General features: G+C 34.2%; 1 protein-coding gene across 5 annotated transcripts in view; it reads left to right on the top strand.

Annotated features, from left to right (window-relative positions):
• The window catches only part of FSTL5 (follistatin like 5), a 295,874-nt gene that overhangs the window by 152,632 nt on the left and 116,772 nt on the right, over positions 1–26,470 (top strand). For all 5 annotated transcript variants that reach the window (XM_064652364.1, XM_064652368.1, XM_064652367.1 and 2 more), the window contains 2 exons: positions 4,049–4,245; positions 16,870–16,990. In XM_064652364.1, coding sequence (XP_064508434.1) covers positions 4,049–4,245; positions 16,870–16,990 — 318 coding nt within the window. The remainder of the gene's footprint in view (positions 1–4,048; positions 4,246–16,869; positions 16,991–26,470) is intronic.

Below are 26,470 nucleotides of genomic sequence, written 5' to 3'. Positions count from 1 at the left end.
ATTCTCAATTATGTAGGAAATGAAAGTGTTTTAATGTAGAATAGCTGTGGAAACCTGATTTACGACAACTGTAATTAGCTTAGATCATAAACTAAAGGTTCATCTCTCACCAGCCTGAATTGTATTGTTAGAATGCATAGTAATATTTGAAAGGTGGGTGGTAGATCAAAATATAAGTAATATAGTAATTCTGTTGTAACAGGTTACTTTGCTGAAATACATGATGAAAACTAAAGTGGTAATAGGAAAGAAATAATGGATGTGTATATTGTGGTAGAATTGCTATACTGTGTTCATGCTCTTTTTGAGGAGTGTAAGTTCCTGCACTTACGTGTAAGTTCCTGCACTTAAGTATATGTACTAGAAGTAACAGACAGTGCTTTTCTCTATATTCTCTCTTTTTCATTTACTTCAATTTAAAAAAAAAAATCTTCTCACCATTTTCTTAAACAATTGGTATTTGCAAGTGATGTCTACTTTTACTTACATACTTATAATAGCTAAACATATCACCTAACTTTTATAGCAAACATTAAATTTGGATATTCTCCATCAGTATGATAAGGCAGGGGAACCTGAAAGGTAACTAATCACTCCTTGTGTGCAGAATGCACCCTGTGTCTACCCAGACCCCTGAACATCTAGTGGATGTTATCAAGTGGATAACTTTTACACTGTGTTGGAAGGAAAAATAGTTCAGGTTATTTTTGCAGATTATTATTTTTCCACCTCAGGTTTTCAAGGTATTTTCATCATGAGGACTTGCTTTCAAACAAGTTAGTGAAGCACTAAGAGAATCACACTGGGCTCTAGCAGACATAAACCCTCCTTACTAGAAGCCAATGATTAATATTTCAACATCTATAAAAAAAAGCTACATTCTACATAATTAAATATAATCTTCCCTTAATTCTATTTTCATTAGTAACATTAGTGAATATTTTCTGTTAGTAGTTAATACAGTATACTGCTAAGTTTAAGCTACTTTGCAGGTTAAAAATATTTCCGAAGGACATAACAGGAACAGGAAAAATAAAAATGAAAAGTCATCTTAGTGTAGAACACCTGCGACAGATTTTAGTAACTTAGTCTTGGGAAATTGCATTTTTTCACTGATGAGGAAATAAAAACCTTATATACACTAACACAATGTAATTTAAGATATTTTGTTGACACAGCTTAACTAAGTGGAGTGTGTGAACTAAATGCTTAACAGCCTTCTGTTCTTAAGTTATGAATGGAGTTATTCTACAAGAAGTACTCTAACTTGTGGCAGTAGCAATCTCTCAGATGATTTTGTATTAGACAGCATTTATGTTTTATATTAAAAAAGTTGGTACAAATACTCTTCACCTCTGGAAATACATAAAAATAGTTGATAAACATGTAATATATAACTGTGTGCTCTTATAAGACTATAATACTAGTTACAGAAGTTCATGCTTTGCAATGAGAAGCATGCAAAAAAAGAAATGCTGTAGAAAATATGTTGTCTGTATTCTTTCTTGTCTCTCTGAACAGCCACTGTGAGAGAATACATTAGTTCATTTTTCCTTAAGCTTCAGATCTAAAGTGAACATCTAAAGTGCATTAAAATGTCTTTACTGGACTATGATCGAAATTCCTTTAAATTTTTTTTCCATTATCTCTGCTTTGAGATAAAAGTAGGAAAAACAACTACATATTACAGTGCTTTTTGTGGTCATGTCATACAGAAATTCTAATTTTTTCCTCTATGTTTACATGGTTTGTACAATCATTTGTGGAGATATTTGTTCAATTCATGCAGAAGTTGTCTAGAATAAATAAATAAGTAAATAAATAAATAAGTAATTGTCAATATTCTAATGAACATTAGCATGATCGTTACCTTTGCAGAGATGACAACCTCTTTTCAATTCTTGATCAATTGTTAAAGTGAGAGACATTGTCCCTTACCTCAGGGAAAAAAAAGGTTGTCAGTGTGAATATTTTTTCATTTTCCATTTCTTTTTTGAACTCAGACATGTAGCATCTCATCAATGCTGCTGTTACAAATCCATGATTTAATAGATATTATTAAGAAATAAACTGCTTTACTTATGTTGTGTATCTCTAAGGTAGAAACAGCTCCTTGCAGTTTTAGAATTGCAGAATGAGATTATTTGAACAGGAATAATTTACAGGGGCGAAAATCTGAATGTGGTAACTAGGTCTGACCACTATACTATCTAATAGGATTTGTCTTGTCTTCCCCATCGCCCAATCCCTTCCAGGACCATAGGCAAAATGGTCTTAGTCATCAGTTGCAGCAGAGTGAAGCCAAACTGTCTCTCTGAGGATAGCACAGCCAGAAAAGTTATTTAGGGGAGACAAAGATGATACTTGTTTTCTGGCCCAGTCTTTTGGAGTTCACCCAAATGAATTAGAGTATGTTAAAGTTAAGTGCTCTTTTCCCTCCCCAACACCTGGAGCCTGCATCCATTCAGATGGAAAGGTTTGCTCACTGCAGCTTCAGAATGCCTGAGGAATAAACGTTTCCCTACTGAGTATTTCTGCATTAGACCCCTGAAAAGCAGTCACACAGAACTCAGCTCTTACCAATTGTATGGCCTCAATCTCCATGCCTCTGCCAGGTGAGGACAAATATGCAAATAGTGTGTGTAGCTTAGTCTGTCAGTTAAATACCACTTGGGTTGGTTTATTTCTGTTACTTAGATAGCTGCGTAACAATGGTGGCTTTTAGAAGAAACAAACAAACAAACAAAAAGTCTGGAGTGCTTTTGATTCTGAGAAAAATGTTATCTGCTTCCTCGATTTAATTTCTATCACAAATCCTTCCCTTTTGGATCTGAGTCTCACTAGGATAGTGAGAAGCATTTAGGAACTTTTTCTCTCCCTACCTTATGAAATGGTTATGGAGGCGTTCATGTGGTACAGTCATCGTAATAATACATATACCATTAAATAGACAAGAATAATAAATGCCAGTCTCATAAATGTAAGTTTGATGTTTAATAAATGGGATCCACTTGCAAAACAAAACAACTACCTAAGCAGTTTTGGTGAGATAAATAGTTGTTTCTCATTAATACTCATATCTTCAGCATAGTGTCTAAAAAGAAGAATGCAAAATAGCTTTCTTTGCTAATCAATGTATTGCTGTAGCCTTGACTTCACTACTTGAAGAAGTAGGTAACTGTCAATATATATTTGCAACAAATACATGGCATTTTGCTGGTAAGCATTTACATATTTCCTCTTATAAAACCGTTTGAAATCCTAAGGTTATTTTAATTAAAAAAATCCCAAGCCCTTCTAAACAGTTTGTCTATTCAATTTAAAATATGCAGCAACTGATCTAAGAGAATAGTAGGCATGCACTATTTTGTGCTTCGGTTTAGAGTAAGTACTGACTGTAATTACTATATGTAGGGCACTTGCTGTAGCAATTTCCGCTTTATAGAAGACTTGAAAATGAAAAGAATAAACCAGATCTTGTCAAAGATATCCTTTCTTTTCCTCTAGCACTACCACTTTTCTTGTTCAAATAAGTTTGGTATGTCCAGTAAATGAAAAGGTAGAGCTAGCTTATGAGCATTCAAGCATAACTTCTGCTTTCTGAAGTCAAATATTATAATGAAATACATAGTGTTTAATTTTCTATCATATTTGCACGTTTTCCTGTATATATTACATTTCTACTGTTATGCAAAATGCTTTACCAAAGGTAACACTTCAGATGAACCTTTCCAGAATGGTCCAAATGAAAAAAGCACAGGCTTGGAAACTGATAAAGCTTTCCTTAGTTTCTATACACAGAAAATTTTGTCTAAGAAAGTATCTAAAGCTGCAATAAATTTTTTTACCTTAATCTGAAGACCAGACAAGGAAATAGTATGGATCAAACTACTACAAAATGAATTCCTTATCTCTTAAAGCAACCCTGTTGGTATTGTTATAAGAAGTTAATAGCCTTTGCTTTTTCAATTTTTTTTTTAATTTATCTTTAAACTCTTAATAGGAAATCAAATTCAAAATAGTCTTGTTTTGTGTATTTTCTTTTCAGGGGATAAATGTAAACCTACTGAATACACTGAAGTGAAAAATATGTTACTGGATCTGCAAAATCAGAGGTACATTGCCCAATCAAAAGATAAAACCATTGATGAGAAAATGGCTTTAAAGAAACTTCTTGTAGATCAAATGTTCAATTATTTTGATTCAGACAACAATGGACTTGTGGACACTAATGAGTTATCTCAGGTAAGATTTAGATTTTGTTTCCATTAGCATAGTAGCTATTTAATTGCCTTTGTCAGGACATACACACATGGAATATTATTTCTTAGGATGCTTTACTGTAGAAAATGTTTGTGAGTCTCTGAAGTGGAAAACTTCATTTGAGAATTATTCAGAAATTCTGCATTGATTACTTGGAAATTTTAATATAATGCTTTGGAATGTAGTGCAGTGGGTTAGAACACTCTAGGCTGTTGTGACCATGAGTTGTTTTATTATCCACAGTACACTATCATATAGTCCAAGAGTATAGCTGTATTGTAGAAGTTGAAAACAATTAAAATGATGTGGTAAATCACTTCTTTAATAATAAAATATAATTGCTTCATCTAAGTTAGGGCTAGAGAAGTACAGAAGTAGTTTTGCAAAGTTCATGGTAGTCTCTAAACAGTAAACTTTAACTAATATAGATCTAAACCAGTAATTGCTGCTCTGCTAGGCACAACAGCACTAGCTTTAATCAACCTAAAAGGGATAATTCTATTAAAGAGTGTTGTTAGGGCAAATGTACTTTGATTTACTAGAGGTCTGTGTTTGAGGAACCTAATCATGGCTAAACTATATTAATGGGTCTGATATTAGGCAGCCAATTAAAAATTTAAGAAAAATAAGATTTTTTTAGATGTGACTGTTGATCATTGTGCTATGTTTTATGTGGCATGGCAGTGTTAAGAAATATTTACAAGTGAATATATAATGCCTAAGGTGTAAGGCTAGAGTTATCATTTCCATACAGACAACTTTTAAAATTTTAGTGGCAATTTCCAGGACCAGAGGCTGGTTGCAAATATAGGTATCATGTCAAATACTAAAAAATAATCTGTTTCAAAAGACTAATTTAAAAATATTATATTTCTGTAGTTTAAAAGATTCGATTTTCCTGCTGCTTTTTAGACTCTTTCAGAAACTCAGCTTTCAAGGGAAATTGGTGCCTGTATATATCTTACAAATAATACTTTTTGTGTGAATATACTATATGAATAGATATCATACATAAGAATCACAGATACTGACATGAAAACTATATTAAATGCTTCTCTCTTCAGTTGCTACATGTATACTTTTCCCAATGTTTTTTTTTTTTTTTGTGTCAAACATAGTTTTAAAATAATAAAACATTCTTCCATTATGGTATTTTCAAACTTTCTATACATACTTTCCCCACATAGTCTTTTTTTTTCTATAAAAATGAATTTATAATAACAACTGTAAAGTAGTGCTTTTCACAAGTATGGAAACGGATCAAACAACCTTAAAACCCAGACATGGTGCTATGTGGTATCATTATAATTCATTGTAGAAACATGGAATTATTTGATTGAAAGATTAATGTAAAATAAATTCATTGTTAGTGCCATGTAGTTTGTTATTTTATGTTTTGACAAGAGACACAATAATTAACGCCATGAGGGACCCACACTGGAGTATTCTGTTCCCGAAGGACTGCACCCTTTGGAAGGTACCCACACTGTAGCAGTTCATGAGGAACTGGGAAGGACTCATGTTGGAGCAGTTCATGGCAGACTGTCTCCCTGTGAGAGGGGAAGAGCATGAGTCCTCCCTCTGAGGAGGAAGGAGTGGCAAAGACAACATGTGATGGAATGACTGCAGCTCCCATTCCCCATCCCCCTGCACTGCTGGGGAAGGAGAAGTTAGAGAATATCAGGAGTAAAGTTGAGCCCAGAAAGAAGAGAGGGATGAGGGAAAAGTGTTTTAATATTTGGGTTTATTTCTCATTTATTCTACTCTGCTCTTGGTAATGAATTGAATTATTTGTGCCCAAGTTGAGTCTGCTTTGCCCATGTTGGTAATTGCTGAGTGATCTCTCCCTGACTTTATCTTGGCTCATAAGCCTTTCATTATTTTTTCTTCCCTGTCCAACTGAGGAGGGGAGTGACAGAGAGGCTTTGGTGGGCACTTGGCATCCAGCCAGGGTCAACCATCCACAGGCAGACATTACTGTACTCCTGAAAACATTTTCAGGATTAGGAGAATTTCTCTCAGTTGTGCTCACAATACAGTTAAAATTTTGAAATCTGCGGAGTTGTGATAAATGATAGTGCCTGTCTACATTTTAGACGTAATCATATTAAGGGGAGATGAAAAGCAACATATTTGTTGTAGAAAACAAGGACTCCTGAAGTTAATTTATATTCACATAAATATTGAAGTTCAGTTTTTAGTGCATCTTAAATTTTACATCTTGTCAATCTTGTTGTGAAATCCGACTCTTGGATTGCATTTATTATCTCATAGGTGTCCATATAGTCATCCTACCTAATGGAAAATTGAAATGAATCAGTTGGAGATTGGAAATGGTGACAGCAACACTCCAATTTTTATTGATGTATTTTGGATCTGAAGTCATAAGGTTCTTCAATTTGCATCTTGATGCAAGAGAAATGAATATTCCTCTCTAGAAAAAGCAGGAGTATTGTTTTTATTAAAAAAACTATTTCAAGCAGTGAGAAAGTTTTTTTGTTTGTTTGTTTGGTGTTTGGGGTTTTTTTAGCTTCAAGTATTATAGCAGTAAATTCAAAATTGGTAGACTATTTTTTTCTTCTATTTAAACAATTCTAGCACCTGGGTATAATATTTTTCATGGCTTTGTGGACTAATACAGAATTGCAGTTAAAAGTAATTTTAACTCTGTTACACAGTGTAAATGTAATAGAAAAATGGTGGGATTATGTAGCTCCATGCAGGCTGAATGAACAGGTCTTTTCTCATATAAATGCCTCTCTGCCTTGACTGCTTTCATTGCTGAGCCTTACTCATTTAATGTTTTAGTTTCCAAATCCTATGTCAGCAAGTGAGATGTGGCTTGATTTTAAAAGGACTTACTGATGAAGTTAACTTTTTAGACCACTCTGTTTTGAGCAGTAGATACTAATCAGAAAGAGAATATGTCCTTCCAAAAGTGCAGGGTATGAAATAGGCAGGATTTTAATCATCTTCATCACCTCTGGTCAACATATCTGCAAGTTTTCTAGTACAGTGAGGTGGTTCTTTGAAGGGTTTGTTTTGCTTTTAAACACTTTGAAACAATTTAAATGAATCCAAAATAACAGAAGATAATTGAATCTTCCTTTAGGTATGAATATTCAGTTGTTAACAGATTCATTTTTTTATCTATTTTATCTTATGCAAAACCAAACAGGAATTTAAAAAAAGTTGTAAATGAAATACCAGTATTTCTATCACTGCAGACTACCTGATTATTCTATATTGTTTCTGTTGTATAGAAGAGAAAAAACAGCAGAAGTGTTATGAGTAGGTATGGGAATAAAATGTATTTTTTCAGTGATGAATGTAGTTATTCCTGTATGGTGGAATTGCCTTTTTATAAACAGCAAGCCTTTTCTGGGTGGCAACAGGGAAAGCTGCATAACCTCTGAGAGTGCTTCATCTTGCTCAACAGTGAAATTCAAGTTCCTTCTCTATGTGAAGTGAAATAATCTATACTTGATTAGACTTAGAGCTGCTTTTCTTCTATTTATTTCTTACACTACTGAACGAAGAAAGTAAAATTGTATAGGAAAGGGAAGTGACTGTCATGGTTTGAGAGCCTCAAAATCCAATTCCCTAGTCTAAGCCCCCTCCCACATCTCAACCCAATGTGAGATGGGTTTTCCAGACAACCACACAAGACTCAAAATGGGGGAAAGGGGATATATTACAATGACTGTACAAATAAATGCTAACATATATTATATACAATCTTAATTATCTCTACCATGACATAAGTATTTACAATGGATCAAACCTCTTCTCCCCTCCAAATAAAAGTCCAGGAGGGAAGAAGGAAAGATCCCTTCTTCAGAGCAGCAATGTCTCTAAGGCAGCAGGTTTATCTGTTGCAGCAGCTGGATCTCTGCCAGCACACACGAGGGGTCTCAAAGCCCCTTGGCCACCCGTCTTCAAACGAGGGTCTTCCTCCGTGGGCTGCGTAGCAGGGACAAAACTCGCTTCACCACGGTCATATCACGAAGTGCAGGGGCATCTTTGTGAAAGTCTCTTCCTCAGGGGATTCACCCCTGAGTCAGAACATCTCGGGCAGCTTTCAGCTGAAAGCCTTTGCCTCAAGAGTTCTACCAGAGCTCCTGTGCTCAGTCTCAGGCTGCTAGGCTTGGCAGCAGCAGCGAGGGGAGGCCAAGGTCACCCCCCTCTGCATTCCTTCTCCGTCCCGGTCTAGCTTTCCAGGACGTTTTGAGCTTTTCAGCTCTTCTCTTTGGTGCATGTTGCACTCTACGACTCCTCTCAAACCGGAGTCCATCTCCCTCCTTTCTCAGAGGGGTATAGGGTTTTATTTCAGTTCTTACCCCAACTTCCTCTCAGTAGATCCTAATTTTCTCTCTCTGCTGCTCTCTCTCTCTCTCTCGGCTCTCTCAGACAACTCTGTGCCTTCCTTGGCTGCATGTTGTTGCTTTCTTATCTTTTGGCTCTTAGCCACAGTCTCTGGACGCTGCTCCTGCTGCTGCTCTGTCTCTGCTCACTCACGGTGGAGAAAACTTTTTTAGCTTTGAGCCACAGGTACTTAGCCCAGCATTACGCTGTTCCAAGTCCCTGCAGCCCCCACCCGGGGGCTGGGGGGGGCCCATCCCCCAGTGGGGCTGCTACTGTTTCTCCTCGTGGCTCCTACAACATGACTACTTCTTCTACGACCCAACTACAACTAAGCTTCTCTTCCCTTCTGCTTGTGATATGTTTATATTTTGCAGAAGCACTCATAGGATAAAACCTCAAAACTTCAAGGGTCACCACCCCCTGGGATTTTACCATGTTATAACTTCAGGGGGAAAAACTGTTTCCCCCACCACAGTGACATAGCCTGAAAGCAAGTTGAATATATAATAATAATAAATTTTCCTCTTCCTTTCCTTAATGATTTGTGTTTTAGATTCAAAGAAAGAATTTAACATCCTTATTTATGAACTAGTATCTGTAATTTTAAATATCTGGATATATTTCTTTTATTTACCAGGTTAACATAGGCCAAATGAAAATACATTACATTTTCATAAAAACTCATCCTCACTTCTGCATTTTATTTTGAGTTTTCTTGGTGTCATTCAATTCCAGTAAGTGAGACCAAATAAAACCAATTAAGGAACAGACAAAAGAACCTCTCACTTTTAGGAGATGTACTAAGTTCTTCATTGTTTCAAAGAAAGATAATTGGAAGTTACAGGAACTACTGTAAGATTAAGTATGTCATTTTCACATACCACTTCAATATGCTTCTGTTGCAGGTGACATCAAAAATTCAGACTTCTCATAAAATGTAATGAACCTGTGAACAGTGTTATGGATCCATGCGTGTTTGTAGATAATTACACTGGATTGGGGTGTGGGTGTGTGTATGGATATAAATCATCTTTACATAAAGCATCATTTCAAAAGTTCCAATAAAAAATATACTAAAAAAGAAACAAATTTTAAATAGGAAATTAAGTACTATTGTCTTTATGGCTGTATGTAGATATGCGTACTTACCTCTAAATCTCAGGAATGTGTCATACCTTAGAAGTACACTCTATGTAGATGTGTAGAGCTATATCTATAAATTACTTAGTTTCGGTACGGTAACTTAAAAAATGTAGTCTGAAGGAATTATATATTTAATTGGTTTGTTTAACACAACATTAATTGCAGCCAAATGTATAGGGAAGAGCACATTTTAATTAGTTTCTTCCTGTTGTTTATTCTTTAAGTTCTTTTTTTTCTCAGATTTGTTTCCATCACTGTTAGTTACTCTATTTGCTAACAAACCCTTGTTTGTGAACAGAGAACATGTGTGTCCTTTTATATGCAACAATAAATTGACCTGAATTGTGGCTCCATCTTATACGTCAAAGATTAAGATTCCTAAAGTATGTTCTCTATGTTGTGCTATCACTAATCTAACAAAAACTGAATATGTGCTTTAATCAATTACAGATTCAAAATAAGAACAAGAATCCTACAGGAAACCTTAAGACTGGGGAAAATTAAGAGAGACTCTTTTAGGGATTAGTAGTGAGTGAAAGCTTACAAACACTGTGATCATCATACTAAACTCTTAAGAGCTTGGCCTCTGCTGCCTTTGCTGTTATCAAGTAGAAGCACTTCCCATTATATTCTTGCATAATGGATAGTTGAGTTACACCGCTGAACTAGAAATTAGTTATTTAGCTACTGGAAAGGCATATAGGGAAGAAAAGCTGCTAAGAGATTTTAAAATGACATTTGTTCTATCCTATATCTAGCTACTAGATTAATTGCTTTGCATATATATTTAAAACATACGAATATTTCATATACCTGAGTAGACAGGCTAAAGTCTTTTCATCAGTCCAAATGGAGCATTTAGCATCCTTGGAGATATGTAAGCATTGCATAATCTAGCTGCTGAGTGAGTTTCTAATTTTCTTGCTAGGGACAAAGTCCATGCCTAAAGTCTGAGAATTAATGTTTTTTAAATGAGAGGAATTTTAGGCACCAGATTTTGTGAGTACAACTAGTGACTGAAAGATAGAAACCCCCAGTTTCTGAACCTGGTATTACCTAGCATATTCCCTTCTCCAGCCAATGACTGTGAGGTTGGGCAAAGCAGTTCTGCTTCAGTTACTTCTCTCTGGTTCAATGATTTCTAAGTTCTGTCCTGTGAAAGTGTTCCTTGCAGCACAGGCCGTGAAGGAAGCAGGACCAAGCTTGATTTCCTGGGTAGGTTCAAGGACTGGTGCTAACTGGAAGTGGACACAAGTGCAGGATTTTGTTTGCACTCATTGTTTTCTCTTATTAAAGTCCAAAGCCACAGGCTCAGTGCTGGTAGTTCTGGGTTTAGTTCTGAGGTGTGGAACTTTGCCCATGCCGTCTATGTGATCCTAATACCTATTCTGGTCTTATACTGTGAGCTAGGCATCTATAACTTCAGCATTATAATTGCAGACACCTTACATCTTCTGACTCAGAGTAGGTCTTCCCTCTGCTAAGTGTGGAATTGGAAAGGCAGGGAAACGCGTCTCTCTTTGAAGCAGTTTGCAGGGGTAAATCTAATATCCGAGCTGTGTAACTTGATTAACATAGGATAGTATTAATATAATACCTTTAAATGAAATTTAGTCCATGCCTTTATGCGCCATTTGGTATGGTCTTAGCAGTACAGATATCCATCTGCCCGGGGATCTCTATGTCTGACCCATTCTATGATGCATAGAATCATAGCCCTGTATCTTTACTCACTCTACATCAAATTCTCAAAGGAAACCGTCTGCTATAGACATCAAATACCAGATGGTGTTTCTGCCCTACAGAACCTGCTGGTAAATTGTAAGAACACTGATTTAACTTAGATTAAGGGAAGTTAAAGCAAGAAACAATTTGCCAACCTTTATTATCAATTTGCTTTCATAAGTGGTCAATTCTTTCAATTTATACTAAGTTATGCTGCTGTGGAAGATAGGGGAACAAGTAATTGAATCCCCCCTTGTGCAGTTCAGAATTAATCTGGAGCACAGTTCTCACAGTGTTTGGTGTTTGATATATTTGGTGTTTTATCAAGCACTGAGTGATCCTGTTGTGATGAGATACCTTTAGGAAAGATGAACACACGTAACTGAGTGACCATATTAGATTTAAAGGAAGGTTGTGTTTGTGGTTGTATTTTTGTAGCATTTTCTTGGGAAGGTACGTAAAGACCATTAATCACAGGCAGGAAAAAAAACCTACTGATTGATAACATTCCAGGTAAGGTGGACTAATAAAGGAAATGTTACGTTATTTGTGCTCTATTTTCATAACAGCTGCAGATTTTTCATTGTGACTGTCAGAAATCAAATTGAAGTGAATAAAACAATCTATTCTGATGTGCAGTTTGATATTTTTAATCAGATTACCTTTCCCAGTCTCCTAAAATTTGGAGTTGTACTGACTAAGTTCCTGAGAGGTTTCGAATTTAGCTAGCAGTATGTTGTTTCATGGAAAGCAGATAATTGTGTGCTATACCTTTAAGAAGTGCATTATTTTCTAAATAATGCAAATCCTTCTTTCGTGTTTCAAAGACTACTGAATTCTCAAGGATAAGCTTCATATTTTTTAAAAGCCATATTTAATTTGAAAATTTAGATAAGCTTCTAAGTTTTCAGTATTTATGGGGTTTCACAATATGCTATGAACAGAGGAGCACTCTTGCTGTATATTTTGCATTTTACCAGTTGATGATATGGAAAGTAAATACTTCACTGTCTTTATGGAAATGCAAAGTAGAAATTGTGAGCATAAATATTTGCGAACGTTCTCTGGTATGAATTTTCAGCTTAGAAGTTTGAAAACAAATAATCCATGTTTGATTTGTATGGCACAATCACAAAATTGTGCAGATAATCTTTATGAGATTTCAATTTTTATAATAAGTATTTTATTTCTAGCCTATGACTTACTAAAAATTTTGCCAGTTTCTATTCTCCCTCCCTAACGAATTGTTGTCTGTTTAGTTTAACCAAGCAGTAGACAAGTTGTGTTTAAAGAATTGTCTTAAGAAACAGTTTCCTTAAATTTTACTCTTCTCTCCTCCAGAGACAGAGATTAATAGATTAATAGAATTTAAAATTTAAGGCACATTGTTGAATCATCTATGATATACAAGTTTGATTAGATGATGGTGTATCATAAATGTTAGATTTTATTCTATTTATCCAATACTTTTAATTAAAAAAATAATGTCTTGCAGAAAAGGTCTATAAGGATGTGTGCGACCTTGATTTGAAAACATCAAGGAGATCTTAAAAGACACAGTATTCAAGGTTAACTGTTCCTATGGCTTTTCTTTTCCAGTTTTATAGGTGTTACACGTTTTTTTCCTGTCCTATTAATGATTTTCCAAACTGAAATATTTATTTCTTCCCCTGAGAAATTACCTATGGAACATGATATGGTCAAGTCAGTCTCCCTTACAAACGAACAACAAACAAACAACCCAACAAACCTTTCTCCTTCCCTCAAACCTATAAAGATTGATTTTTCTCAGTTCACTTAATGTAAAGTGTCTCAACAGACTTCGGTTTGTTTTATGGATACTTTCTAACTTGGTAAATTCTCTTCTAGTTTCTCAACATTAAATTTTAATCTGTGCAAGTCAAAACTGAGTGTTGTGTTTCAAATTCAGTCCCACCATTGTCTTTCTAGCCCTAGTTACCTTGTTACACTTCAAAAAATCATGCTACTTGGTTAGGCTACAGAATGATCCTGGAATTTATAAGGCTTCTTTATCGTCAGCAAATCTTGCCACTTTGTTTCTCAGATAAAATGCTTTCCAGAGCCCATTAATCCTCATTAAGGTATTCTTACATTAGGTTTTTATGAGGTTCCTAGTTTTAGATGTTATATAACATTGTACAAAAACACAAGTACTTTTTCTGAAAATATTCAATCATGTGATCCATTTCATTCCATATGCTGCCTTGTCCTTCTCTTCATTATTATTCACCCCAACAGTACATACCATCTACCAATTTTATTTTTTTACTTACTTTTAAATTATCAAAAGAGGTTGGGATGAGACTCCACATTTTAAAAATCCCACTGGATTGTTTTAGCTATTGATAATTCCTTACAGACATCTATTTTTTTTCAGGTTTTGCAATAACTGATGTTATTATTCATGCAATATATGCCTTATTGATACTGCATATTATTTTTATCTTGTGATTACATAGTGTGTGAAATTAAAAATATCTATAAGAAAATATTATGTTTAGCAAGTTGTCTTTGTAAATTAAATCTTACATAAGTAAAAGGAAATGAAATTGGGACTGTCTGACAGGCTGTATTCCCTAGAAGATGGTATTAAAATATCATGCTATGACAGCATTTAGAAACACAAAAAATCTTCACAGTCTTAATTTGTGAATTCCACTGTTTATTTCTTGACCCAATACTAATATTTTTTCTTGACCTGTTTGAATATTTGCACACCATCATTATATATTCTCTTCCATGGAATTTTACTGATACTGGAAGATCTGTTGAAAGGTAATGTTAACATGAAAAAGGTCTCAGCTGACTCAGGGACTCTTGTGAACAGGTCATTTGATCCTGATGATTATAGAACTTGATGCCAACATAAGTTCCTAAACAACTTCTCTGTTGGCTAATGGCTTGGTAACCAGTCATACTTACTTTGCTAGAGTCTCATACAGGTTGTAACTTCATATCATGGTTGGTCTGATCTAACTTCAGATGCTACAGAAACAGGCAATTTTTCAAAATCCAAACCCCCACACTCTGAGTTGTACCTGGTTGTGATCATATCTCATGTGACAGGATATTAATCTCCCACCCCTACAAAAGGAAAACCCAACCAACTGATCAAAAGCTCCACAAAGATTAATTTTGATTTCGATCTCAGAGTTGATCTGATCCACAGGTCCCATTGCAGAGCTGGGAGATGGCTAGGTCCTGCACAAGAGAATTCTGATTGGAACAACTCTTCTAGCAGCAAATCACAGATAATTAAGATAATCATGATATAAAATCACTTCTGTACCTTTTGAAACCTGTCCTCACAGACATGTTTGGAGGATTTATCAACAGCAAGTGTATTTTCAAAAGAACCCCAAAGTATATCACCGACATAAACGTCTGTACATAAACAAATATTGAATCTTACATCTGTAATCAAAATTATAGGTTTACTGAGGATGAAAATGAAATAATTGACAGGATGATAAAATGCATATGTCTGTAGTATCATTATAGCACATTCATTCTATCTAATATTTTTTTAAAATTATGATTATTCTTATTTTAAATAAAATTGACCAATTATAAATGAAAAGCATCATAAGACAGATTTCAGGTCAAAGAATAGAAGCTGACAACACTAATTTGCAATTTAAAATGTGATACTATAGAGGCAGGTGTTTTGGGACTTTAAAAAATGTTTTCTTACACCTTAGGTGTAACGTTTCATCCTTATTTGTACAGTTGAAGCTAGTGAAAGCAGGTGTTTAAAACAATTTCAGGCAATTAAAGGAACAACTCCTCATCCTAAATGTGCCTTTTCCATGAACCAGCTGTGATTTTAAGAACATTTCAAGGCCTTGAAATCTCAGTGAGTTCTGCTAAAGTTTTCATTACACACCATTGCATATTTAGTACTTCTTGTATAACTGTAATGGGCTTAGAGTTACTAATTTTTCCCAGACTACATTTTTGTCCTTTATGCACCAGCTGCATGATCTACACAATTTTATTTTTTCTTAATTCAGTTTAATGTGAACTCAATAAACAGGCTTTTAAAGTGTGAGAAATAGCAAGCACTAATATTCAGGTAGTGTAGTATGTATTTTTAATTAATAATAACAAAAGACAGTTTTGTGGTGTTTTTTCTTGTCTATGTATATGGTTTTCATACTCTCTAATGTACAAACAAGGTGATTATCTTTTATAATGTTTTTATATTAATATATAGAAGATTATTTCTGGTAGCATAAAATATTTGTGTCTTTTTCTTCTACTGCTTCTTTTATTCTCTATTATTCTTTTATCTATTTTGTATTTACATATATAGTAACTGAATCAATTCCTTTGCAGAGCAACTGAAAAACAAAAGCCCCTGTATGACCTGTTTTCCAGAAATTATCCTATGTTAATACAAATATAGTCTTTTAACAATTTTTTTGGGAGACAGGTTATTGTAAGAATAATTATTGTACCTAGGAATTACCTAAGACATATTCCATTTTTCTGTGCCTGGTACAAAACTGTAGACTGTGCAATATTACAACAAAGAGTTGCATTAGTTTTGGTTTTTCAGTTATGTGATAATATTTTTAATATAAACATCATGTAAAATGACAATTCTGAATCACTATCAGCATCTTAAAAATTCCTCAGATGGAATCTAAGCAGATGTCTACTATATACATAGACTTAAACCAAAATGCCGCACGCATTAAAGAACGTTTCTCTAGGGTAAGTCCATTGGAATTAAAAATCTAATAGCTATTAATTATGATCTATTTACAAATTTTATGTGCCCCCATTAAGAAACAGAAACTTTTTCAGGTCAACTACTTATATAACAGGTCTTTAGGGAGATAATAGGTTTGTCCAAAGCCTATAAGAAGTTGATACAATTAGTGCGATAAGAAGAGTTTATATTAGTTATTTTTGAAAGTGTCTGCACTTGGTTTCTGTGGTTAGGAATTAGACTGAGAAGAAGATGACATTCTGCCATTTGTACTTGGGAAATTATTATTTCAAGTATATTTGAATGTGTCTTAGTCACCATTCCAGCACATATAAAGTAAGATCAGATTTAAAATTCCCAGTGCCTTTATAGTGCTTCTGTCTATCCCCATTATATATATTCTCTGTATATTCTAAGAACTTTTGTGTAATTTCAGTCTGTCCTAAAGGTATTAACTTTTAAAACTGTAATAAATAATTACAAAGTAACTGAAAATCCCTGACTTTACACAGTTGCAGTTCATTGCCCCACAGCAACCTTAAAATGATCTATTAAATGATTATTAGAAACAATTAATTATACCAGAGAACTCTAAGAGCTCAAATGCAATTTCATGGTTATAATTTTCTTGTCAGGTAATAAAACGGGATGAGCTTGGCAAGGAACCATCTGACTGCTCTGTGTTCGATTTGCTGAAATACGATGATTATAATAGTGACAAGCACCTGGCTCTGGAAGAGTTCTATAGAGCTTTTCGTAAGTACCAAGACTAGCCTATTCTTCTTTCAGTTTACTCTTTCTTGCTTTGCTTTTGTGAAAGAGCATTTTTTATTTTTTGAATCTTGATATATCCAGATGCTGTACAACTTAACAGTCATGCTATAGCAGAAAACTTTGTAGCAGAAATCAGTGATACCCACTATAAAAAGTTCCAGATTTATGAGGGATTTTGGTAATGGAGAATTCATAGATAATCTTTTTTGATGCCAGCTTGCATTGGTAAGTCTGTGTTGCGCAAAAGTGGCAAGTAGTGTGGTCAAGACATAATCAGTAGAACCGAAATACTTCTCCACACCCTGTATTTATGACTGCTGATAAGATCATTCCTGACAAACCCAGCAACAAATGTACCACTTCTATTACATGTCTTATGTCTTCATAGGACTTGGAATGAGATAAAAGATTTGTGGTGTAGTTTCGCAAGGTATTTGTTCTCTCAGTGCCAAAAGGATGTCGGAACAATTGTGTATAGGACTTAAAACATCTTGACCAAAAACACTGGGATAAGGTTCAACATGGTAGTGAATAGCAGAAAGAAGAAAGATGTTGAGAGCTTTTATACAGTGTGTTAAATGTAGTATCCTTATATTTTGTTATATCCAGATCAGAACTGATGATTTTTCTCTTTTATGTACCTCGAACCTAAGACTGAATCTTGAAAACTGGCTTTTGGTTTCAAAAGCTGTTGCTCTAAATTCAACAACCTGGCAGCATAGAAGATGAAGTTTGTGCTCAATTCTTTCTATAATTATTGTTTGATTATACATTGACTAGTCCCTTAATGTATGTTCAATGAGTCATTGCAACTTGTTGTTTTAGTCTTCTTGTACTTTATCTTTGGGCACATGAGAGCTCTCAGCCACTTTAAGTGATGTCAAACGAAAAAAAGATTCAAAACAACTTACAGAGTTTAAACTAAAAAGTAATGAATTTATACTAAAAATGGCTGCATGACAAGTAGAATAAACATGAAATGGATAAACAAGACAGACAATGGATAAAAAAACTTTCAGTGCCTGAAAGTTTCTTAGTTTTGACGATTTTTATTTCCCTAAAAATCTTTCAGAAAGTGTGATTGATTTTGTGATACCACTTAGCTGAACAAATGGCTTATTGCTTCTACAAATAACTTGATCCTGCTTCCTGAGGTTGTCTGACTGCCTTTCTTGCATTGTCCTGACACTCACACTCTCTCCTCTAAGTCACTTACTAAGTCAGCAGAAAAATACTCACCCTCAATATCCCACCCCCAATCCTGCTGAATGACCTGAATTGATGAAGGGAAGGGTCAGATCATGACTCATGCAAAAGAGGTGAGAGTACAGCCAAGAAATAAGGGCAGGGGGAGAAAGTGGGAGATGTTAGGACATTGTGACAGTGAGATAAATTAGTTCATCTGCAGCAGCAAAACACTAGGAAATACCTTAATTTCTTTAGTTAGAGTTGTGTTACAAGTTTGGCTTACAAAAATGTGCAGAATTATACAGCATCTATAGAAAGACATCCACACATTATCTATGATTATATGATTAGGTGCTCTACTTCTAGATCTTGATTATGTGAATACCGTGTGGAAATTTATACGGAAGCATTTAACATACATAGCAGTCCATGAGGGTTAAAGATATGTTTAAAACATTAGCATGCTTTTTAAAAACACTGAAACCTTGTAACAATGGAAGCACAATATTTTTCTTCCAAATAAGATTTTGATGTGTCTCTGAGGGATTATTCTGTATTGTTGTAAAACTTCAGACATAAAAAAACCATTTTCTTATATATTTTTAATGAACTTTTGAATAATAAAAATAATTTCCATATGGTATGTTAAGCATTGCCTTATGATGAATTCTAATGAAAACATTAGATTACATAAGATTAGGAATCATTTAGGTTTCTTTGTTGAAATACAATAGTGGAGAAGACCCTATTTAAAACTATAAGGCTATCGTGGAAGATAATTTCTAGAGCAAGATTCATTCTCCTATGTAGCTAACAAAATGCATACATATTCATTATATTGTTGAAAAACAAAACCTAAAAACAGGTGCACTTCATTGTATGTTGCCCAAAAAGTGAAAGAAATGTGACATAACATTAGACTCTGTAATTAAGATAAAAGAAATACTCTTTAAATAAATTTGAGGTAAATACACTAGTTCCATTGCATTTGGTCTCAAGACAGTTTGAATTCAGTCAGTTTGACCTACTTCACTAGCATTAACACAAACAATATATTCCTATAAAAGCTAAGCAAAATCAAAACAACTTAAATGAGCCATCCCGTCATTTGACTACTGCTCTTATGGCTACACAAGCTGACCCAAAGCTGAAACCAAGCTCTCCACACAAGCCACACTAAACTAAGGTAAAGAGAATGTGACAGAATCTGTCCAGAGGCCTGTGTTGTTTGCTTAGGGCAAAGCTTGTGAGCTGTCACTAGTAATGGCAAGTCTGGATTTATGAGGATACAGACAATTAATATAGACAGGGAACCAGATCCATGTATGGAAATACACACAAGAAGCACTCATGACGCATCTTCTACACACTATTCCACGCACAAGTATCTCTTCAATTAAGCATCCACCTACAACAGAATTAAACATTTTAATTTTCTTCAATAAAGTGACACAGGAATGTTCAAAATATTTATTCCAGAGAGAAATAAACATGATTTTTCCAGAATTTTATTTAAGAACTTAATAATTTAAATTTTGCATTCTATTTGGTTATATTGTAATGATATATTATTAGAACATTATATTGTGATTATATATTATAATTCTGAAATTATCCCTTTTAACAATAAGGAAAATATTATTTTTCACCAGCTTGGACACTTTCAAACACGTAGAACAAATAGAAACCAAAATAGGATTTTTTTTTTTTTTCAAATTATTTTTTTAAATTATTTTCATATATAATGAAAGATTATAACTGAGTAACAGTGATTGCAGGGGATCATCTTCCAAAATGTTATGGTGTTATTTGATGTTTAAAGACATTTAAAAGACATAGCTGTTAATTTACTTAAAAAAATGCTTGTAGAATTTTTTTTTACCTCTTGAACATTACCCCATCAATATAACTTGACCGTGTGGATTTCATGGGTTTTCATTCCTTTATCACCACCATTTTCATGTATATATGAAACCTCATTTTACACTAATACCTGCTACTCCCAGTGCATTTGCCTCTACCCCTAACTGTAGTGGAGTAGTGGATTTGAAAAATGTCAGTCTTTCCTAATTGAAGTTCATCCAACTGCTGGAACAAGTGTTACTGACTTTTATTGCCTCAGAATGGCAGTGGAGAAGATTTGGATTTGCATGACGAAGAAATTCAAAACTTCTATTCAAAACTTCTGCACAGAATTCAGAGGAGTTATTTTTTGTTTGTTTTTTTTTTCTTGTTTATTTTCGTAACAGAAATAAGAATCTATTTCATTAGCATTTGCAGGTAGAATTTTTTTTCATTGGTATATTTAATTAGAAATTTTCCTCACAAATACCAGGAATTCTGTTTTTTCTCCAGTAGTAGAAAAGGAACCACCCTAAGGACAAAGATTAATCATTGGCTGTTTTTAAGGCATTACCATGCATGTAAATCTATATCTATGTACATACATATATATGCTTGTTTGTTTTCTGTGATTTACTTTCGACAGTCTCATTTTATCTGACAAAATGAGTTCACAATAAACAGGACAACCAAATGTAGATAACTATATGCAATGGAATGAAAATCCCTTTCACCCTTCAGAAGGTCAGATGCTGAGGTAGTAACAAAGAAAGAAAATGCCTGAGAGGGTGTTCTCTGCTGTGAAGGTTTGTGCCAGGTCCAGATTCACAGAATACTGCAAGCAGATGAAGATGCTTACTGGCTTCTGAAGGGTTTTACATACTGGCAAAACTATTGTGGCTTTCTGGGTATAGGCTGTTTTCACTCATACCATGAGGGGTAATTTTTGATGATATAACATATATCTGTGAGTTATTTGTCTACTATATGTCATAACAGTTTAACTAAATCAGTAGTGTGTGCAGAGAGGATTCTGAAAAATTGTTTCCTTTAACATAAGAAGATAAATTAGAAAGTTTAGCTAGGTTTTGGGAGCTTGGGACTGAAGGAATCATCTCGTTCAGTCCTTCACTTCTTTGGCCACATAATGTAAAATTATATCCTAAAAGTGATCCAGTTCCATCTTAATGTTTTCTTTGCTTTTTTCCTTTCCTTCCTCAGCCAGCCTCAAGACAAAGGGTTTTCTATCAGCAAATGTGTTTTTTAGACAGGGAGAAATATACTTAATTTTTTCTGAAAGAGCAGGTGAAATCGTAAGATGAATGAGCCAAACAAAATCTAAAAAGGGGGGGAATACAATTTCTTGAAAGCTTTATCTTCTGCAATCTAAATTTCAACCAGTGTACTTCCTTTATTTTTCAAGGGTTTTCTTTCTTTGGTTAATGTCCCCTATGTATCAAGAGAATTTTGTGTTAGCTGCAAATGTTTTCTCTTTTTACTTTTCATCTGGTGCTCTTTTCTAAAACAAATAATCTTGTGTTTTCCTTCTTTAAAGTACCATCTCAAATGAAATTTCAAAGCAAGTACTTCAGGTGGCCTTCATGGTGGGTTGCAATACCTCAAGGCATACTGCAAGCAAGTAAATAGTAATAAATTATTTGTTTTATCACTAGGTAGATGCAGATGTATACATATATATAGGCACTTCCCTTTGTGATTTCAATAGAAAGAATGACATTCATTTAGACATTTGTGAAAAAATCTGATTGAATAGAATTAATATAAATACCAAATTTGCTGTACATAATCGAATTAACTGCTCCATGTAACAACTGATATCCTGCATAAAAATAAGAAAAAAATAACAACATCTTTCAGAATCATTTTCTATTGTTAGTGTAGAACTATTTTAGATGTTATTTTATGCTTGTAGAAGGGACCACAGAAGGTCCTCACACTGATGACTTGACTGTAAAAATTACCTCTAGATGTGCGAGAAATTGTCAGAAAGAATTATCTAGACAAAACCAAATATGACCCAATTGTATAGTCCCTTCTTCTATTAATGATGCTTTATGGTTTCGCTGGAATTACTTGTGCTTTCAGGTACCACTCAACACTATTAACAATATCTAATCTGTTGTGCAGCTGTTATTCAGGATGATGTATGCTGTTACTGTACATGCTACTGCTTTATATATTTAGAAGTACCTTCAGCTTTGAAATGCCATTCAGGTCACCTACATCAGATTTGGATTTCAAGTACTTCTTATTGTCCAGGTGTTTGTATGAAGTGATTTATAAAACTCCAGTAACAGCAGCTATTACAGGAGTTTTTGATCTGGTCTGAAATTACAGAACTTGTCTTTGGGCTCACCTTTTAGAAGGAAATGTGAGGCTAGTGCCTAATATGACTGTCAAACTCAGTGCTTTGTTGTGTCTGGAATCAAAGGCAAGCAGCAAGAAGTCCCCATAAATACAGGGCTCATTATGACCACATATGCTTAGTTATTACATTTTCTCAGTCCTGAAAAGATATTCTGAAACATCACTGCTTTCATTATAATAGCTTTACTTCTATTTTAATTTTTCAAATGCAATTATTACAAGTGCATGTTCGGAAATTTTTTTTTTACAGTATGTATCTTTGGTTTTGAAGCAAAATAGATCAGAACTTAAAAAAACACTGATAAAAAAATCTAAATTAAAAAAATCTATACTGAATTACTCAATGAAATAAATGAGACTTCCCACTTGGTTGAGTTATCCTCAAGTCCACAAAACTTAAGTCAGAAAAAAACTTATTGAATTTATACTTCCAATTAATTCAATATTGTGTTTAGTGTGGAGTGTGAGTTAGAGCTTTATAACTGTGATAAGTCTTCAATAGTAAAACGTTAACAAATAGTAGAGGAAACATTTTCTGAGGGAGGAAGAGGTATTATTCTATCTCCTGCTACCATTAATTCCTTTTCAGTAACAACTTGTGTGTAATAGAGTGTTACAGAGTGTGTTATATTTCACCACTAACCTCTGAAAACACCAGTTAACATCATACTGTGCAGGAGCTATTGGACTTCATGGTAATGATTTTTAGCTCAACTTAATCTATCTTTCAAATTTTTACCGGTGCTACACGTGTTTACAATCTGGAGAACCTCAGCTGCAAAAAGATGCACCTTCTTCTATTGAGTGGGCAGAGCTTTAAACTAAACATTAGAAATAAGGAAATATTTAAGGTATTAAATATTGTTTAATGGATTGAAGTAGTGTGCCTGAAATTTCTCACATGCCACTAAGTCAATTCATTTTGATGCCAAGTGATTTTTAAATCATGATAAATGTGTTTATCTGGTGTTTCCCCAGTAAGACTGTGAGGTTTTTTGTTGGTTGGGGTTTTTGTGGTGGTGGTTTTTTGCTGTTTGGGGTTTTTTTTTAAAAACTTTTTTTTTATTATTTGAAAGTCTCTGAGTAAAATGGGTCCTTAAAAAAAACCCGAAAACACCAAAACCAAACAACTTAATTTTTTCTGGTTTGCAGTGTACAAATCCTCTGAGAAATGCTGAAGTGTTGATGTAGTTTACCTGTTCAGAACTGGATCAAAGTAGGAGATAACTGATTTTAACACACTTTCTTTATAGTATACATTCCAAACACTTGAAATGCTATCATGCAGCTGAAGGTTTCTATTCTTTTAAAATTTTACCTGATTTTTGCCTTTCTTCTGGATATACACAAAATGAAATAGTTTATCAAAGTACTGCGAGATCAGATATTTTACATGCTTGTCATGAAGCTCTGATGAAGTACAATATTCATCACTTTATGTAGCCCTATTATTGTCTCTCCTAGGACATAAATGTTTGTGCTGACTTGGGTAATTTAAAACCTATATAAAAATCTTGAAAAGGAACCAGTCACATTTAAGTGTAAATAAGCTGCTTTATCCTGAGGCCAGATAATTAGAACTGGAACCTAATAAAGTGAATACATTGTGATGCTAAATAAGTACATTTCATTTCTTTAAATTTGGAATTTGACCTTTCGCTAAGACCAGGTGCCAAAAGGTGTTACTTGATTCCCGCATTATTTGGGGGAATCAAGTAACAAATTTAAGGCCATGATAGGTTTGCATGAGTCAATGAAACAAATATTTCACAGGGTTTTTGGGTATAAGAACATACTGAAGAAATTAAGAGATTTTGTTTATGAACATTGAGTTCTGCTGATCTCTAATCCCATCAGTGCATTTACCTGGAAGCTTTTGCCTGGTTCAGTGATGTAGGTTGGTAGAGACTGTAGTGAGTAAATAATACGACGATCCCAGCGGAGGCAGAAAACTGGAAAAGTTTATTAGACTTACAAGTTCATATTTAAAGGGTTTAGGGTCTACGTATTCAACAGGGGGTTGTAACTATTACAATTTATTAAAAATAGGGGGTTTCAGGGGATGACATAAGGGAAAAACCCAGGTTAACAAATTTGGGGTTTTACATATACAGCATAGGGGAAAACCCATCTTAGGGGGATTACCTGGGGGAAAGAGGAATTCAGGTTTGCAGAATGCACAGGATTCAGGGAACACAAAGGGAGAGATAAAACACAATAAGTCTTCTGCACTGGCTTGATGAAATCAGGGCATGGTTTCTCTGGGCTTGGGCAGGACATTCCAAACCCGTGACATCAATGGATCCTTGTCTGGACTTTAGATGGAGATTTTTCCCCAGTCTCTGCTAGACTAAGGCTTTTGTTTAAACCTAGCAGTTTTCTTTTTCTCATATCCAAATTTTGGAATCCAACAAGAGATAGCGCTGTGAAATACAGGACTGCAGAGGATGAAGGCTGGAACCAAATGACTTAGTTATAGTAGCTTTGTTTCAGACAAGAGGATTGGTAGAGATTGACTTGCATAACATTTGTTAGTGGCTCAAAATGCCTGAGAATGAAGTCTTATATGTCTTTCAGCGAGCTTATTTCAGTGCTATGGAGAATGACAGAGAATGTTAAGGAAAAAGAAAACACTTAACAATTACACATATCTGGTTATGGTTAAACAAGTTCCCTAGTAACTGGTCTATTATTTCTCAGGAATTAGTCATTTGTGATGAGTTATAGTATTGTTGCAACTGTTTTGTTACATTGCTAATTCTGAGAATATTTTCATCTGTGCAAAGCAGCGCACCTGTGAGATTAAGACATGACTGATGTCCCAACATCCACAATTCCAACATCCTTACAATTTATTTGTAAGTAATTGTAAGGAACATTTCAAGAAAAAATTTAAAATAACAATTTACCAACTATTTTAAAGGAAGCTCTCTTTCTCCATAATGGCAACAAGGTGGTGGGAAGAAAGGGAAAATTCTATCAGTACATAAGGAGTAATGACTGGGCATTAAAGGAGACCATTGTCAGCTAATCCACAAGCAAGAACATTAAGTATCTCTACTTCAAGGCAGAATTACTCATCTGGAACTATAGTGAAAACTAATAAGCTCATAAAATATTATTTAGTAAGAAAACCATTGCATTACTTATTTCTTTATACCCCATGTCATTAGCTCTTTATCTGGATTTCATAGCTAAAACTGGTCACTGATTTCAACTTCAAGAGTAGCTGTCTATAAGCAGTTAGCTAACAATAAATAAGAGTAATTTCTAAAATATTTTTTCATAATTATTATTATATTAAATCTCAATGCAAATTATCTTTCCTTTAAAAATAACTCAAGTCATATTTAGCATTTGATTTCTTTAGAATTTCTTTAGCACAGAGAAATCCTTTTTCTCTTACAAAAAACATTGTATTTAATCTGAAATTAAGACACGGATGAAATGTTCAAACCTGTATGTCAGGTTATTTCCTTATGTGCCTAGATAGTTGTTATATTTTCCATGTAGCTGAAAGCACCAATTTAAAATCCATTCAACAAAATAAGACCATTCCTGCATGTTGCAGTAAAGGGTTTATTAGTTCAGCATTAAATTCAAATAGTAAAATATTTGGAAAATTAAAAAAACTCTGTGACAAGCACTGCAAACTTAAAACCTGAGGAAACTTTGCTGTAATGTTGTAAGACTCAGAGATCACGTGTCAGTTGCACTTAAGAAATAGGAAAAGGGAAAGAAAAGGTGGTTGTAATTCATTCCCCATATCATCAAAAGGGGAACATTTTGGATGACTAAGTCAATTTAAGTATTTCAGATGAGAACTGAATGGAAAAGCTGCCTTTTCTGTATACTAGTGATTTTTAAATATCAAATACTAATGTTTACTTTAGAAAAGTGCAAGAAAAATAATTTAATTCAAAATTTTATTTATTTATTTTTGTCTTATTGGTTGGTTGGGTTTGTTTGGTTTTGGTTTTGGTTGTTTGTTTGTTTGTTTTGTGGGGAATTTTGTTTGGTTTTCTTTTATAGTTCTTCCACTCT

Source organism: Pseudopipra pipra, chromosome 4 (assembly GCF_036250125.1).
Source record: "Pseudopipra pipra isolate bDixPip1 chromosome 4, bDixPip1.hap1, whole genome shotgun sequence".
Taxonomy (NCBI): Eukaryota; Metazoa; Chordata; class Aves; order Passeriformes; family Pipridae; genus Pseudopipra; species Pseudopipra pipra.
The sequence above is the reverse complement of the archived record's forward strand: the minus strand, read 5'-3'. Positions and strand labels throughout refer to the sequence as shown.